Source organism: Micromys minutus (assembly GCF_963924665.1).
Source record: "Micromys minutus genome assembly, chromosome: 9".
Lineage (NCBI taxonomy): Eukaryota > Metazoa > Chordata > Mammalia > Rodentia > Muridae > Micromys > Micromys minutus.
The window spans coordinates 41,132,773-41,150,824 of record NC_137978.1 but is presented as its reverse complement, the minus strand read 5'-3'; the positions used below and the strand labels follow the sequence as shown (position 1 = coordinate 41,150,824).

Sequence of the window (18,052 nt, the reverse complement as noted above, 5' to 3'; positions counted from 1 at the left end):
CACAGCAAACAGAAACAGTAAATACTAGCTTATCAGAAAAAAAAAAGAATATATTAACTCAACAAAGGAAATGTTTCCTAGTCTTTTATTTTGTTCTTTTTTTAAAAGACAGGGTTTCTAACCCAGGCTAGCCTTAAACGCCCTGTGTTGCTGGAAATGACCTGAAGCTTCTGGTCATACTGCTTTTCCGTCCTGAGTGCTGGAGTTAGAGAAGGTGCTCACCATCATGCTCAGGGGTTTATGTGATGCTGGGGACCAAAGCCAGGGCTTCGTGCATGTTTGGCAAGCAGCTTACTAACTGAGCTAAATCACCAGCCCCTAAACATGTATTCTTAGTCTGCAACTCAGTATTCCAAATTCAAACTACCTATTCAGAGAAAGTAATTTATCTTCTGGATATAGCTCGGCGGCGAAGCACTTGCCTAGCATGTGTGTAACCCTGGGTTCAGTCCCTAGCACTGAAATAAAATAAAGCTATGCCATATTGCTAATCATTAAAGAAATCTTAACTAGAGTAAGGTAATTCTCATCATCAATAATAATACCTATTCTTGACAAAATTTTGAGTAAGTATGGTTTCTTATATCCTGTTGGTGGAAAGCAAAGTATTTTGATAGCCTCCAGACTGATTGATTGTTTGATTGATTGATTTTGCCCACTTTACATTCACCTGTAAATGTACATTCAATAGAAACAAGGTAGAGACAGTGTCTGAGTGACCTGTGGCCTTCTCACACATGTGCACACACACCTGCACATTCATGAACATGTAAACACATACGCATGCATAAAAATAAATAAGTATACTTTCTTAGAATAGCTTTAGATTTACAGGAAAACTGAGCAGATAGTCTATCCACCCTTGGCACAGACTAACTTTTCTCCTTAATGTGCTCCATTTATTGAACCAGAAACATTCATATGTTAAGCACATTGCCCACAGTTTACATTAACGCCCACTGTTCATGTTGAACAGCGTAGGTCTGGCAAACATTGCCCATCATTGCAGCACATACAGAATAGTTTCACTGTTTTTAAATTCCTCTGTGCATCCTCCCCTCCCTCCCTCAAACCTTGAAGCCACTGATTTCTTTGCTACTGATACAGCTTTGCTTTTTCTAGATTGTCACAAAGTGGAATCATTTTATATGTATCCTTTTTTCTTTCTTCTTTTCTTTTTTTGATTGTTTATTTTGTTTTGTTTTTCCAGACAAGGTTTCCTCTTTGCAACCCTGGCTGTCCTGGAAGTTGCTCTGTAAGCCTCAAAGTCAGAGATCCTCTTGTCACTGCCTCCCGAGTTGTGGGATTAAAGGTGCGGTCCACCACTGCCCGCCCTGCGCCGTAGTCTTTCTAATAGGCTTCTTTCACTTAGCAATGTACATACATTCAAGGTTCCTCCACATTTCCTCTGAGAACTGATAGGTCACTTATTTCTTAAATTAATATCTCCTGATATGACTAGGCTACTGTTTATTTGAAAATTTAAAGATGCCTTGCTTATTTTTAGGCCAATAGGAAAGAATGTAAAACCAAGAATGGAAATGCCCCTAGTACAAGTCTGACGGCTCCATTATATGTACCTAGAGCCTCTGAGCAGATTATAACCTTTGGGTTGTTTAAGTAATTCAGATGTCTGTAACCAAAAGGAGGAGGACAAAAATCCCATGTCAGAAGTCAGCAGAAATTCTAGGTCCTGCTCAACAATGACCTAATGCCCCGGTGTAAGAAGCTCTTGCAGTGCTGCTTTCATTGTAATTAATCTCCCTTTATTTTCAGGTCCCCACAGGGACCCCATTCACTTTCTTCCTTCTACCTGTATTGCTTTTCATACTCCACTTCCAGTGCTTAACCAAGAGGAAATGTAAACTGTTCACTTGAAATTTAACAAAAGCTTTATCTGACCTCCCTGACAAAATTCCAATTTTTTCTTAGTATCTTGTATAAAACCTTATTGCTCTTTTTAATGTTGCCTTCACATTTGTATCATTCAACTTGAGCCTTTTATCAAGTAGACAGTAAACAGAGGCAGGAGCAATGTCTGTTGACTCAAACATACCATGCTTTTTATAATGCTAGGATTAGGTTTTAGCTGTTCATTGACATTTTTTGCTAAGAAGTAGCAAGATGGCTCAATGGATAAAGGTTTTGCCATGGGCTGGAGAGATAGCTCAGTAGTTAAGAGCACTGACTGCTCTTCCAGAGGTCCTGAGTTCAATTCCCAGCAACTACATAATGGCTCACAACCATCTATAATGGGATCTGATGCCTTCTTCTGGAGTGTCTGAAAATAGCTTCAGTGTACTTATATAAATAAAAATAAATAAATAAATCTTAAAAAAAAAAAAAAGGTTTCGTCACCAAGCCTAATGGTCTGAGCTTGATCCCAGAAACACAAATGGTGGAAGTAAAAACTGACTTCTGCAAATTGTACTCCCACTGCCACACACATGCACACCACACATACACACGCAAGTACGTACACGCACACACACTCGCACACATACAACAAATTAATAAATATAGTGCTTCTTGAATTTTTTTGTTTGTCACTATCTATAAAGATTTTATATCTATACCCACACATACATACTCCATAATCTCCTTCTGAATCCTGGATTTTACTTCTAGAAATAAACCTTGAAGATAAAATGAAATAAAACAATAAAGGTTAATTCATAGCACTGTTTGAAATAATGAAGACCTAAATCAGGCATGGTGGTGCCTGGCTTTAATACCAGCACTCAGGTATCAGCAGAGGCAGGTGGATCCCTGAATTTTAGGCCAGCCTAGTCTACAAAGTGAGTTCCAGGACAGTCAGAACTACCCAGAGAAATCTTGTCTAAATCAATCAATAGCAAAAACCTGAAGCCACCTGTGGTCATTTGAGTAAGAATGGCCCCCATACACTCGCGTATTTGAACGGTTAGTCATCAAGGCATGGCACTATTTGAGAAGGTTTAGAAACGTGACCTCATTGCGGTAGTGTGTCTTGTTGGAGAAAGTGTGTCACTGGGGATGGGCTTTAAGTTTTCAAAAGCTCAAGATAGGCCCAGTGTCTTTATTCTTCCTGCTGCCTGTGAATCTGGATATGAAACTGAGTTACATGTCCGCCTGCATGCCACCGTGCTCAGTGGACTACACTTCTGAAACTTTTATAAGAGATGCTGTGGTCATGGTGTCTCTTCACCGCAATAGAACAATAACTAAGACGGAAGTTGGTAGCAGGGAGCAGAGCACTGCTATGACAGTCCTTACAGTGCTACTTGTTGATGGAATGTGGACTTTGGGATTTTGGATTAGCAAAGCGGTTGGATGTTTTAAGGGGAACTTAATAAGCTGTGGTGGTTTTAGTAGGCATGGCCTCCTATATAGACTCATATATTTGAATGCTTGGCCCATAGGGAGTGGAGCTATTGGGAGGTGTAGCCTTGTTGGAGTAAGTGTAGAATTATTAGAGGAAATATGTCATCATAGGAGTGGGCTTTGAAATCTCCTATGTTTAAAATATGCCCAGTGTGGCACACAGTCTCCTTCCGCTGCCTGTGAATCGATGTAGAACTCTTGGCTCCTCCAGCACCATGTCTGCCTGCATCTTGCCATGCTTCCCACCATGATGATTATCAACGAAACCTCTGAAACTATAAGCCAGCCCCAATTGATTGTTTGGCTTTATAAGAGTTGCCTTGGTAATGGTGTCTCTTCACAGCAATGAAACCCTAAGACATAGGCCACGCAAGTAGGAACATGGACAACAGTACTAAGGGTGATTTGAATTGTGGGGGCCCAGCTTAAGAGGTTTCAGAGAAGAGTAGGTGACCTAAAGACCATCCTTGTATATTTTGACAAAGAATGTGGCTGTACTTTGCCCTTGTTCTCCAAAAAAATCTGCCCGAGGCTAAATGAAGAGTTTTGGATTAATGGCATTGGCAGAGGAGATTTCAAGACAGCCTAGTATTGACTGTGTCATGTGGTTATTAGTGGTCATTCTTCCATAGATTAAGCAAGCTGAGCAAGGAAAAATACATGTACAGACTGAGGAAAAGGAAGGAACAGAATGTGTAATGTTGGAGCAAGTACAGTGCTCAGAGAGAGAAAAGCCCGGGCTGAGAGGTGGCTCAGCAGTTAAGAGCACTGACTGCTCTTTCAGAGGTCCTGAGTTCAAATCCCAGCAACCACATAGTGGCTCACAACCATCTGCATTGGGATCTGATGCCCTCTTCTGGTGTGTCTAAAGAGAGTAACAGTGAACTCACATACATAAAATAAATAACTCTTAAAAAGAAAAGAAAAGCCCGATGCTAAATGAAATAAAGGGAACAGTAACTTCAGAGCAAGATCCCACCCAGCTAAATTTCCAACTGAAATTAAAAGGGAATTAAAGAGAAGCTTAAGCGGCAAAGAAAGCCACCAGAACCAGAATCAGAAGGCTAATGAAAATGTACTTGAATGAAGGGCCCAAGTTCAGCCCCAGCAAGCGGTAGAACTTGGCAGCTTTCACCACGTGGTTCTGGCTTTAGAGTCAAGAATACAAGAAAGGGTTATAGAATCTTCCTATGCACCAGGCATGTATCATGGGTCTCCCTAGAGAGATGGCTCAGAAATCAAGAGCATGGGTTTCTCTTCCAGAAGACCTGAGTTCAACTTTCAGCACCCACATGTAACCATTTGCATTTGCAAACTCCAGTTCTGTTGAATATGGTGCTGTGTCTGGCCTCCTCACACGCTAGACACACGTGGTGCACAGACATGCAGACAAAACACGCATATACACAGTTTTTCTTAATAAAAAATCGATTTCATTTTAAATAATGTGTATGTTTGTGTGTCTGTCTGGGTGTATGAATGTAAGTACAGATGTTCATGGATTCCAGAAGTGGATAATTTCCTGGAGCTGGAGTTACAGGCGTTGTGAGCCAAACTAGGATTCTCTGCAAGAACAGTACTAGTTCTTTTTGGTTGGTTGGTTTTGTTTTTTTCAAGACAGGGTTTCTCTGTGTGATAGCCCTGGCTGTCCTGGACTCACTTTGGGGACCAGGTTAACCTCAAACACACAGAGATCTTCCTGCCTCTGCCTTCCAAATGCTGTAATTAAAGGTGTGTACCCCCACGCACATGGCTGCATAGTACTAGTTTTTAATAACAGAATTTCTCTCTGCATCCTTTTTAATATTTTAATTTATTCTTTTATAATTTAATACATGCATACAATGAATTTCTACTCCTCCTGGATCCACTCCTTCTTCAGCATCTTAATTGTCTTTAACTTAAAACCCTTTAAAATTGATAGAGGTGTGTCTTTTTTTTCCTTCCTTCAGTTTTAGAATTTTTGGGGGGCAGCTTGTCAGGATATCTCATCAAGTAAAGGCATTTGTCATGTAAGCCTGAAAGCTGACAGCCTGAGTTTGATCCCCGGAACCTTCCTCTGAGTGCTGGCATTAAAGACATGTGCCACGATGCCTGGCTAAAAGTTTAGATGTTTTGAATAAACTTTCATGTACAAAATAAGCCAATAGATAAATTCTAATTTGGTGCTTCAAATTTCCATGCATTTTTAAATTATTTATTTTTTAAATAAAAGGGTTTTAATTAATTTATTATTGTTCTAATATTGGTATAACTTCAGATGCCATACCAAATGGAGATACGTTTCAAGGGATCCTTCGGAGCTTTGCTGTCAGGGAGGGAGTTCACTTTTATGTGTCGTCTTTGCTGACTGAGTCATTTGTGTTTGTTCCACAGCGGAGGTGAAACGTGTAGGAGACACACTTTTGGGTATGGCCACACAGTGCGTGCAAGTCAAGAATGTAATAAAAACATCTCCTCAAACTCTTTCAAACTTGTGCCTAAAGATCAATGTTAAACTTGGAGGAATCAATAATATTCTTGTACCTCATCAAAGGTAAGCTTTTCTTGTTCGTCCTTTGTTTTTCCCCATAGGCTTAAATAACTACTAAAAGATATTAGAAACAGTCTTAGTGATTCTCACCTGTGAACTAATCTTTTTTTTAAAGACTTATTTATTTATTATGTATACAGTGTTCTGCCTGAATCTATGCCTGTAGGCCAGAAGAGAGCACTAAGATCCCATTACAGATGGTCGTGAGCCACCATGTGGTTGCTGGGAATTGAACTCAGGACCTCTGGAAGAGCAGTCAGTGCTCTAACCACTGAACCATCTCTCCAGCCCACCTGTAAACTCGTCTTAACATGATTAAGAGATTGTTGGAGCTGGAGTCATAATGGTTAAATGTGCCTTTAATCCCAGCACTTGGAAGGCAGAAGCAGGTAGATAGATCTCTGTGAGTTTGAGACTAGCCTAGTCTACATAGAGAGTTCCAGGACAGCCTGGTATACATACTGAGTTACAAGCCAGCCAGGACTATACAGTGAGACCTTGTCTTGCTAAGCAGGAGATGTGATTTATAAGTGAGGCAGAGAACTTAACTAACACATTCAAGAACTAAAAAACAGCCAGTATTTTTTTTAAATATCTTTAACCTTGATTTTATATGTATTTCTGTGCACATATGTGTGCAGCACCAGTGGAGGCTAGAAGATACTGGATCCCCAGGACCAGTGTTAGAAGAGCTGTGAGCTACCGTGTGTGTGCTGAGTCCTCTGGGCAAATACCTGCTGTCTCTTGGCCCCAACCCTTTCAATTCTAAAGGATAAAGTTGTAAAATAAAAAAAAAACTTAAATGCTAAGACTCGTGATTGTTAAATATATATTCAAATTTTATTCTTTGGGTCAGGAAATAGTAGACTTCGATATTCCCTGCCTGAAAGTATAAAATAGGCTAAAACTAAGTGTCAAAGTCTTGCTGGTTCTCTCTGTCCTTATTCCCATAGACTTAAAAAACTAAGATTTTTTTAATGCATAAAAATTATTGGGACACTATGAAGAAGCCTATAGTTTTTTCCCCCATTACAGAGAATGGTAAGATTAGTTTCTTTTGCAACCGTCATAACATTGTTTAAAACATGACAAGTCTCACAAGATGTCAGAGGGATGTAACCGCTTTTACTTCATTGACCAGGGACTCATGAGTTAAGAGTCAGGCTGGGCAGTGGTGGCACACCTTTAGTCCCAGCACTTGGGAGGCAGAGGCAGGGGATCTCTGAGAGTTGGAGGGCAGCCTGGTCTATGCAGAAATCCCCAAACACAGCACGCTAGTCAGCGGGTCAGGCCAGGTGCTGCGCAGGCCTCCTTTGTGCTGTTGGCGGCCTGCAGTTATATTGCAATCATGTGAAACAGATGAAGTAAATGAACTGTCTAACCCTTTAAAAAAATGTGTTTAAGACCTTCTGTGTTCCAGCAACCAGTGATCTTCCTGGGCGCAGATGTCACGCACCCACCTGCTGGGGACGGGAAGAAGCCTTCCATCGCTGCTGTGAGTACCCCCAGACAAGTCTGCTATCGAAAATCCAGGCTAGCAAAAACATTTCGGTTTCCACGTTTCGAAATTTGGTATTTTCTTCCTTACTAATTTTTTTGGTTAATATATCACATACTGGGTATCATCCTGGCACCACCACACATGTGTGGGTTTCATCCTGGCATCACCACATATGTGCTGGTGTCATCCTGGCATCACCACACATGTGTGGGTTTCATCCTGGCATCACCACATATGTGCTGGTGTCATCCTGGCATCACCACATATGTGTGGGTTTCATCCTGGCATCCTCACACATGGGCCGGTGTTCTTGGTCTCAGTCCCTTTCCTCCTCCATTTTCCTCTGTCTCCTCCCTTCTCTAGCTGGGCCTCTGTTCTCCCAGTTAGTCCACGTATATAATAAGATTTTAGATTTAGGTTCCATGTATGAGAGAGAGCACGTGATATCTGTCTTCTTAGGACTGGCTTTATTTTACTTGACATAATGATTTCCATTTGTATGTATTTTTCTAAACACCATGATTTTATTTTTTCCCATCTGCATACAATTCCATTGTGTGTACAAGTATTTCATTTGTTTGTTTGTTTGTTTATGAGGCGGGCATGTATGTGGAGGTTAGAGGTCAGAGGAGAACTTGCCAGAATTGTTTCTTTCCTTCCACCAAGCCAGACCATCCCTGGAACCCACCCTAACCCAGATTATTGGTCTGTGCACCATATTTTCTTCATCCATTCGTCTGCCAGTGAATGTCTAGGAGGGCAGTTTCCTAGCGATTGTAAATAGGGCGGCCATACGCATGTGATCGCAGGAGTCTTTGTGGTCCGTGTTGACTTTGAGTTCTTCAGGTGTGTACGCAAGAGTGGTCTAAGTCATGCAGTAGTTCCGATTTCAGTACGTTCGAGCCCTGTCTACTGCTCTCAGCTGCCACTGCTCACATTCCCACCGACAGTACACATTTATTTGTGGCAGTGGCCACCCTGCCACGGTGAGATGGAATCACAGAACCTTTCTTTTCGTTTCCCTTAAAGTTAAGGATGTTGAGCCACTTGTCAAGTGTTTGTTGCCATTTGTTTTTCTTCTTTGTTGCATGTGGGGGGGGGGAGATGCACATGCGCAGTAGCGCGCCTGTAGGGCGAAAAGGCCAGCCTGCAGGAGTTGGTTCTCATTCTCTGCTCTCTCTCTCTCTCTCTCTCTCTCTCTCTCTCTCTCTCTCTCTCTCTCTCTCTCTCTCTCTCTCTCTCTCTCTCTCTCTCTCTTCTCTCTCTCTCTCTCTCTCTCTAAGATTTTATTTTATTTTATGTATGTAGAAGGTTGTCTTGATTCTTCCTTATAGCCCGATGCTCCCAAAATTATCTTGGCTATATAACTAGGCTCTTCTCTGAAATCATAAATTAAGATAACCCAATTTTTTAAAAAGAGATTTTATTTACTTTATGTATGTGAGTACACTGTAGCAGTCTTCCAACACACCAGAAGAGGGCATTGGATCCCATTACAGATGGTTGTGAGCCACCATGTGGTTGCTGGGAATTGAACTCAGGACCTCTGGAAGAGCAGTCAGTACTCTAACCACCGAGCCATCTCTCCGCCCCACCCCATTCATTCTAATCTGTGTTCTGCCACGTAGCTGGTTATCCATGCTTAGGTACTATGCATCTATCTCGTCACACCTTCCTGGGCAAAAATCTCCCAAGCCTGGCTTATCCCAGAATTCTTCCTGCCTCCCCGATGTCCCACCTTCTATTCTACCCTTTCCTATAGGTCATAGGTTTTTAATTGACAGGTGATACATCCATACAATATAGCCCTCTACACACACACATACACTCACACATGCATGCACACGTGTGCATTTTTGTCTCTGTGTGTGTGTGTGTGTGTGTGTGTGTGTACACCACATGTGTGGTCCCATGGAGACCAAGGGTCATTGGGTCCCTTGAGGTTGTAGTTAACAGACAGTAGTAAGCCACCATGTGGGTGCTTGGAACTGAACCAGGCTCCTCTGCGTGAGTAGCCAGTGACTTTAACTGCTCAGCCATCTCTCCAGCCCCTGGTTTGTTTCTTTCTTTCTTTTTTCTCTCTTTAATCTTTATAGTTCTTTGGTGATTTTCTTGTCACTAACTTGCATTATTGCTCTTTGGGTTTGGAAGTTTTTGGCCAAGGCTGATCATTCTAGTTTGGGGGTACAAATAGGTATAATATACCTATTAAATCTGTTAACTTTATTCCTTAAATCCATAACTATTATAATTTTTCTGATTGCTCTTTCTTTAACTGTGCAGCCTCTTCATGTACACACATTCACATGTAAGGAGAGCATTACACATGTGCCCAAATACATATAAAATATGGATATGAATACATGCACACCACACACACACGAAAATAGAAAAAGAAAAAATACTGCCTATTATTTTTGACACTGTTCTTGTCTTTTTGTTGTTGATGTTCTTTACTAGGAATTGTCTAAGTTTTGTTATTTTCAAAGTAAATAACAATGAACAGGCTTCAGCAAAATATGGACGCAAATGAAAACAAAGGTTAGTTTTTTGATTAACTTTTTCCCACTTTCCCCACCCAGGTTGTAGGTAGCATGGATGCCCATCCAAGCAGATACTGTGCCACAGTAAGAGTTCAGAGACCCCGACAGGAAATCATCCAGGACTTGGCCTCCATGGTCCGGGAACTGCTCATCCAATTTTATAAGTCGACCCGATTCAAACCTACTCGCATAATCTTTTATCGGGATGGTGTTTCAGAAGGACAGTTTAGACAGGTTGGTTGCCTGGAATATATTTAGACCATAAGTATACCAAACACGAAGTTTACGATGTGGTATATAGTTCTGAGGTGAACATCTGAAGTTAAAAGTTTGTCAAATCAAAACTGATGCATCAGTAGATTTTCCTTTTTAAATCTTCCTGCAGCTCTTGCAGAGGAACTGAGTTCTGTTCCCAGCACCTACATCAGGTGGCTCACTACCACCTGCAGCTCCAGGAGATCTGATGCCCTCTTCTGACACCCAGGGCACCTGTACCCATGTGCACAAACTCACACTCAAACACACATGCATAACTTAAAATGAAATTGATCCTTAAAAGCAGAACAATCCCCCCCCCAAAAAACCCCATGAAGTTAAATCGTTATCTTACTGGAATTTGTAAAAGGAACAACTGGCTGTATTCAATTTTTGTGTTGTATCTTCTCCAGGTATTATATTATGAGCTACTGGCAATTCGAGAAGCCTGTATCAGTTTGGAAAAAGACTATCAACCTGGAATTACCTACATTGTGGTTCAGAAGAGACATCATACGCGACTGTTCTGTGCAGACAGAACAGAAAGGGTAATTTGATGTAATACTGCTCTAAGCCAAGCTCCCCACCACCATCAAGCTTCCAGTGTCTGTCCCTTCCCTTCCCTTCCGCTCTTTTCTCCCTCTTCCTTCTTTCCCTCCTCTCCTATCTCTTCCCTTCTTCCTCTCTTTTTGTGCTGTTGGAAATCATGCTCCAGGCCTCGTGAATGCTAGGCTGTGTACACTGAGATCCACATTCAACCTAAGTGCTTTTTTTGATTTAACTGATTTAATCCCCCCAAAATTATGCAATCATTATTACATATAATAGTATAAATAATGTATGTTATTACCATTCCTGTCTTGAAAATGAAGATGCTGTAACCTTAAGTAATCTCTCAAGATGGTCACAGAGGAAGCAGGACAGAATCAGTCCTCAAATCCCAGCCATGTAATGACGCAGCATTCTTTTTTATAATTCATTTATTTTATTTTATATTATGTACATTGGTATTTTTCTTGCCTGTATATCTCGTTAGAGACAGTTGTGAGCTGCCACATGGGTGCTAGGAATTGAACCCAGGACCTCTGGAAGAGCAGCCAGTGCCCTTAACCTCTCAGCTGTTGGTCTAGCTCTACTCCAGAGTGTTTTAATCATCAAGATAGATCGCCTAATAGGCAAGGTGATTTTTATTACTGCCTCCTGGTTGTTATAGGCCTTCAGTTGTAAATGACTGGTATCTTTTGATACCCAGAAAACCTGACGTTGGTGGACTGGCGATGAACAGATATTAGGAATGCAGCTCATCTGCGCTTACTTCTACATGCTCCACATAATTCTAAAAATGGCTGCAACGGAGCTTAGTGGAGTGTTTAGATGTAATGTGCATTTCAGACCATGGGTTCAATTCCCAAAACTGAAAAGAAAAAAAGGATGGAAGATGTTGACAGCTGAGAAAACAAAGAGGTAAAATACTTTGTCCTAGATAGAGCAGTAGTTCTAACCTGTTGGTTGCCACCAATCTGGCAAACCTGTCTCCAAAACTATTTACACTATAATTCATAGCAGTAGCAAAATTGTTTATGAATAGCAACAAAAATAATTTTCTGGCTGGGGGTCACCACAACATGAGGAACTGTATTTAAGGGTCGCAGCGTTAGGAAAGTTGAGACTAACTGCCCTAGAGCCTAAATCCAGAAACTGGAACTGTCATGAAGACCCAGGCCTTCTGTTTCCTCTTTAAACAGTTACAGCTTTTGTCTGGTATGTGTTGCTAATTTACTAGGCTGGGATTTTCTTAAGAGTGGGCATAATTAAGCTGGGCATGGTAGCATATACATTTACTCCTAGCGCCTGGGAGGCAGAGGCAGGGGTGGCTTTATGAGTTCAGGGCTAGCCAGGGCTAAACAACAAGACCCTGTCTTGGAAAATCAAATAGTAATAATGATAAGACTAATAAAAATAGATTTTAAAAGACTAGGAACAGGCTGGAGAGGTGGCTCAGTGGTTAAGAGCACAGACTGCTCTTCCAGAGGTCCTGGGTTCAATTCCCAGCAACCATCTGTAATGGGATCTGACGCCCTCTTCTGGTGTGTCTGAAGACAGCTACAGTGTACTTATATAAATGAAATAAATAAGTCTTAAAAAAAAAAAAAGACTAGGAACTAAGGGGTGTGCTTAATAGCTACTTAAGTAATATTTCAAACTAAAAGTAGTGAAATGTGAGGTCATTTCGTGTATTTGAACATTTTAATGCACATTCTGATACTTTTTTTTCTTTGATTGTTGGTTAAATTTTGATCCAAAAAAAAAAAAAAAACCTAGGTTGGAAGAAGCGGCAACATCCCCGCTGGAACCACGGTGGACACCGACATCACTCATCCGTATGAATTCGACTTTTATCTCTGCAGCCACGCTGGGATACAGGTGAGCCTGCTCCAGGGGAAGGTTTTCACTTAGAGCCCCAGTTCTCCACAGCAAAAAGAGAAATAATGCTTTTCTCTGTGGTTCTAGTTATCTCCATATGTAAGTCTTAGAAAATAAATTTCTTCCTTTTCCTTACTTAGAGAGAGAGCTATTTTTAGGAAAGCAGCAGGATTAGTGAGTGGGGCATGGTGGGTCACACCTTTAATCCCAGCACCCAGGAAGCAGAGGCCAGCCTGGTCTACAGAGTGAGTTCCAGGACAGCCAGGGCTATACAGAGAAACACTGTCTTGAAAAGCCAAAAGAAGAGAAGGAAAACAGCAGAATCAGCTTAATAGAACAAATCTTCCTAAACTAAATCCCTAATTTAATGCAAAACTTTAGAAAATGTACTTATGTATATCAGTTTTAATGTTATTGTACAAAATAGTAGGGATCTTTTGTTTGGTTTTGGCTTGGGTTTTTGTTGTTGTTGTGTTTTGATTTTTGAGACGGTTTCTCTGTATAGCTCTGGCTGTCCTGTGGGTAGACCAGGCTGGCTTTGAACTCAGAGATCCACTTGCCTCTGCATTCCAGTGCTGGAATTAAAGGCTTGTGCCACCACAACCGGCATAATAATAGGTTTTCTTGTCCTATTTTCATGCATGTGTTCCACGTGCTTTGTCATAATGCTTTCCCCTTCCTATACCTTCCCCTTCCTCTACCCTCCCCTTCCTATACCCTCCCCTTCCTATACCTTCCCCTTCCTATACCTTCCCCTTCCTCTACCCTCCCCTTCCTATACCTTCCCCTTCCTCTACCCTCCCCTTCCTATACCTTCCCCTTCCTCTACCCTCCCCTTCCTATACCTTCCCCTTCCTCTACCCTCCCCTTCCTATACCTTCCCCTTCCTCTACCCTCCCCTTCCTATACCTTCCCCTTCCTCTACCTTCCCCTTCCTATACCTTCGCCTTCCTCTACCCTCCCCTTCCTAGCAGCCTCCTGCCTCCTGTCCCTGTTGTACCTCCCCCTGTCACCCACATTCACATGTTTTCTGTGACCCTCTCTTTTTCTCTCTTCCTTGAGACCTCTTCCTCCCCTCCTATCTTTCTAGATTTATGACCTACACATACACACACATGTAAACATATAAATATACACATATATACATGTATACATACATAATCTTAAATTAGATTTCACATATAAAATATCTGGTGTTATCTTTTTAAATCTGGCTTATTTTGCTTAATATAGTGACTTTCAGCATCATGATCTCTCTTTTCCTATATGCTGGGTCTGGTGGTACAAACTTGAGTCTCAGCACTTAGGAGGTGAAGATAAGAGGATCAGGAGTCCTAGATTTTGTACAGAGGGGCTGGTGAGGTGGCTCAGAAGTTAAGAGCACTGGCTGCTCTTCCAGAGGACCTAGGTTCGAATCCCAACACCCACCTGGTGACTAACCCCATCTGTAGTAACTCAAGCTCCTGGGGATCCAGTGCTCTCTTCAGACCTCCACAAGCATAGGCATGCACATGGTGCACAAGCATTCAAGCAGGCAAAACAGCCACACACATAAAATGAAGTGATAGCGATGGGTAAAAAGCAATTAGAGTTATGAGGATATGTAAGTCCTGAATGTATAGATGACATGAAAGAAGAGGTGAGACTGTAGGGGGACAGTGGAGAGAGGTGGGGGGGAAGGTCGGGGAGGGAAGGCAGGAGGCTCAAAGTAAGATGCATACGTGAACGTGTCCTTACGCACCAAGTACTATACACAATGAATATACACTCGTGAGAATGGGCTTTTTCTGTGTATGTATGTGAATATTAATGTGTCATTGCACAGATGTGAAAGTCAGAAGACAGCCTTCTGGACTCTGTTCTCTCTGTGCACCTTTACGTGGGATTTAGGAATCAAACTCAGTTCGCCAGACTTGTGCAGCACACACCTTTAGCCAGTGAGCCATCTTGCCAACTCACCAATGAAAAAGTTTAGGAACCAACAGGCTCTACCATTTCTTCTCCATAGGGAACCAGCCGCCCTTCCCACTATCACGTCTTGTGGGATGACAACTGCTTCACTGCAGATGAACTTCAGCTGCTCACTTACCAGCTCTGTCACACGTACGTGCGCTGCACCAGATCTGTTTCTATCCCCGCACCAGCATACTACGCTCACCTGGTGGCATTCAGAGCCAGATATCATCTTGTGGACAAGGAGCATGACAGGTAATATGAAACTATGCAAAGTAGGGATTCTTAAACCGAAGCCAAATAGAGTCTGGTTTCCTCGGGCTGTTTTTTATGTACATGTGTACCTCTGTTTGGGGGACCGGGAAGGGGAACAACATTTGGAATGTAAATAAATAAAATAGTTTAATTTAAAAAAAAAAAGTTCCACAGGCTGTCAGACAGCCAGTGCACTGTGTCAAAAAGCAATGACAACCAGTGGCCCAAAATAGGGTTTTTTACTAAAAATACTATGTGGACTCACTAATAATCGAAAGATCTGGGCCCGGGGAAATGAATGGCTCCACAGTTGGGAATTCTGGCTGCTCCTCTAGAGGACCTGGTTTTGATACCCAGCATCCTCATGGTGGCTCACAACTGTCCTGTTACTCCAGTTCCAGGGGACCCATGGCACCAGGAATGCACAGGGAACTTATGGGCATACAAGCAAAATACTCATACACATAAAAAAATAACAGAAATTCAAAAAAAACCAGAATTATCTAGTAACTTAGTTGCTTCTCCAGATTACCCAAGGAAGATATTATTTATATTATATTATATTTATTATATTATATTATATGTATGTATTAGACAAAATGGCATGGTGTCTGGGATTTGCTTCTAATTAATCCTGAGAAAATGAAAGAGCCAAAGTAAAATTGGCCTTATCGAGTCTAAATGACAGACACAAAGTTCACTACAGCAGTCTCTTATTTTCTAGTATTTTTGGGATTTTCTGCAACATGTAATATTCTCCAGAGCTACTACATTAGAGCAGGATGTTTGTGTTCACCGTCCCTTACAGTGCTGAAGGAAGCCATGTTTCAGGACAGAGCAATGGACGCGACCCACAAGCTCTCGCCAAGGCTGTACAGATTCACCAAGATACCTTACGCACAATGTACTTCGCTTAACAAGTCCAAGTGTGTTCTCCTCGAGGAAGAGCTGCAAGGCGAGTCAACATGCAGTGTATGTTTCCAATGGGGTCAGTGCACTGGGGAGGCTGCCAGCCATACCGACACCAATCCTGTGTAGGGGTCTGGTCCTTCTGTTGGTCCGAGGAAAATCGTTTACTCTGTCAGAGAACGCAGCACCGTCGTCCACGAGGGAGCCAGCCCGTTGCTTTTTTTGCGGTCTCCTGTAGAAGACGCATTGCTGTTGTTTATTCTCACGTCTTACAGTCTAACTTCTCTTAATGCCTTTACCTCAAGTTGCTTAGCAGCACAACTGTCTCTGCAAAAAAAAAAAAAAAAAAAGTAAAGAAAAAAAGTGAATGATGGCTTAAAAACACACATTTACACAAATAATGATTGTTCAGTTATATGTGCATCTGTTCTTGTAAAGGAGTCTGTATTTTCAACACCCACACGTTATTTCATGTGCATATGTATCTAGATCTAGATGACTGGCATATACATGTCTGTGTGCATATTTTATAATACATCCCCCTGGAGAACTGTCTTTCCTTGTATCCTTCCTTCAGCCACATCCTTTTCTTTCACTACCTCCCTGGCCCTCGGCATCCATTCCTTTGTCCCTATAGCTACAAGTGACATTCATGTGTCCATACATGTGGCTCACTGAAGGAAGGCTTGGCAAACCAGATTTCTGATTTCATTCTATGTACCCTGCTCCTAGCTCCTGTCTCACACACAGCAGTCCTCCACTCCTGACACCATGTTTGGGAGGGTCTGCTCCTTTCTGCTCTGGATTTACCACATGTGCACTATGTTCAGAAACAGTGGCAACCGAGGATTCTTTTCTGTAGTGAATTTGTTAAAGCTGCTATAAATACAAAACCCTGTCAAACATCTTTCTGACCAGCGGCAAATGTTCTAAAGCCTTCTGCTTCTATGAGTTATACCTGGAAATTCCTTCAAGCTTTTTATAAAGGGTAAATATTTTTAAAATCTGAAACTCTATAGGATAGAAAAAAGAAGGAATTGGGGTTGTTTTTGTTTTGTTTTTGCTAGTTTACTTACTTGCCCTCATACCTTAATGTGATTTTCATATGTTACATATATGTGTTACACACACATATATATATGTTACATATATATGTTACATATATATAATATGTGTATATAAGCATATATGTATATATAAACATATATTATGTTGAAGTATAGCTCCCTTTGCCTTTATATTCATTAGAACAGTGCTTTAATAATTAGAAGCTGTGTTGACTACATCTTTTATAGAACTATGATCATGTTTAAAAAACTGAGATGAGTTTTTGCTTTCCTTCAGTGCAATAGCAAGTTTACAGGAAAGTTGTGTGTTGTCCCCACCACGGAAGCAGGAAGAACAGACATCTGTCATTTAAGGGGGCCAAAGGCAATACCGCCTTAACTTCAGAAGGAGAGTTTCATAATTTTCAGTTTTAAAGCAATTCCTTAAAACAATTATAGCCAAAGGAGTAAAACCAACTAAAGGAGACTTAGCTAAGAGATTGGACATCATTGAACTTCGGCTTTTAAAAATGCCAGTGAACAGCTGAAGATTTAAATATTTTAAATTATCTAAAAATGTATCTCCTTGAAGAATTGTACTTCTTTGGCTGAAAGGAATTAAGAAAATGCTGGATGATTTTTCTGTCTTTTACAAGTATAACTTTCTCTCTAAACTCTCTCTCTAAAAATAAGATGGCAATGAAGAAGGGAATCAGGACTTTGATCATTTAAAATTAGTAAAATTTCTGAAATGCAGTAGTTTCTCCACTTTAACCAGCAGCTTCGGTTCCTAACTTTAAAGCAGTCAGAGCTGTTTCTCAGTAACGTCAGGTTCAGGAGCTGTGCAGTTTGTAACTCAGGAAAACTGTATGTGAGTTTTCTCTGTTCTTGTCCCCACACCAGCTCTGAGGACAGACACTGCAGATGTTTGCAGTGGGCAGTGCCAGCCTCTCGGAACTCTGTCTGCCATGAACAGGAATGCTTTTGGGTCTCCATTTGCTCTTACCTTTAGTCTGCAATATTGCCAACTTACTGAATTTTGAATCTAAATCTGAGCCTATGCCCTACAGGCATGAATTCTGTCCCTTTGCCAGAACACTAAAGAAAGTACTGTATTTTTTATGTTCATTGCTTTGAAGTATCGAAAATGCAATTCTCACTACTGTTTTAAAGCACTTTACAAAGGATAGTTATATGGTTCATACATTTCTTTTCCTTCCAGAATATTTCTATCTCAACCCTGGCAAAAGAAAACTCCTTCCAACATATT

The 18,052-nt window shown here is 41.3% G+C and overlaps 1 protein-coding gene across 1 annotated transcript in view; it reads left to right on the top strand.

Annotated features, from left to right (window-relative positions):
• Positions 1–15,744, top strand: part of LOC308424874 (protein argonaute-3) — a gene marked incomplete at both ends in the record, with an annotated part of 71,476 nt that extends 55,732 nt beyond the window's left edge. Inside the window, 7 exons of the mRNA XM_080922062.1 lie at positions 5,740–5,899; positions 7,301–7,391; positions 9,980–10,174; positions 10,609–10,743; positions 12,518–12,619; positions 14,628–14,827; positions 15,636–15,744. Coding sequence (XP_080778188.1) covers positions 5,740–5,899; positions 7,301–7,391; positions 9,980–10,174; positions 10,609–10,743; positions 12,518–12,619; positions 14,628–14,827; positions 15,636–15,744 — 992 coding nt within the window. The remainder of the gene's footprint in view (positions 1–5,739; positions 5,900–7,300; positions 7,392–9,979; positions 10,175–10,608; positions 10,744–12,517; positions 12,620–14,627; positions 14,828–15,635) is intronic.
• Positions 15,745–18,052: the final 2,308 nt, after the last annotated feature.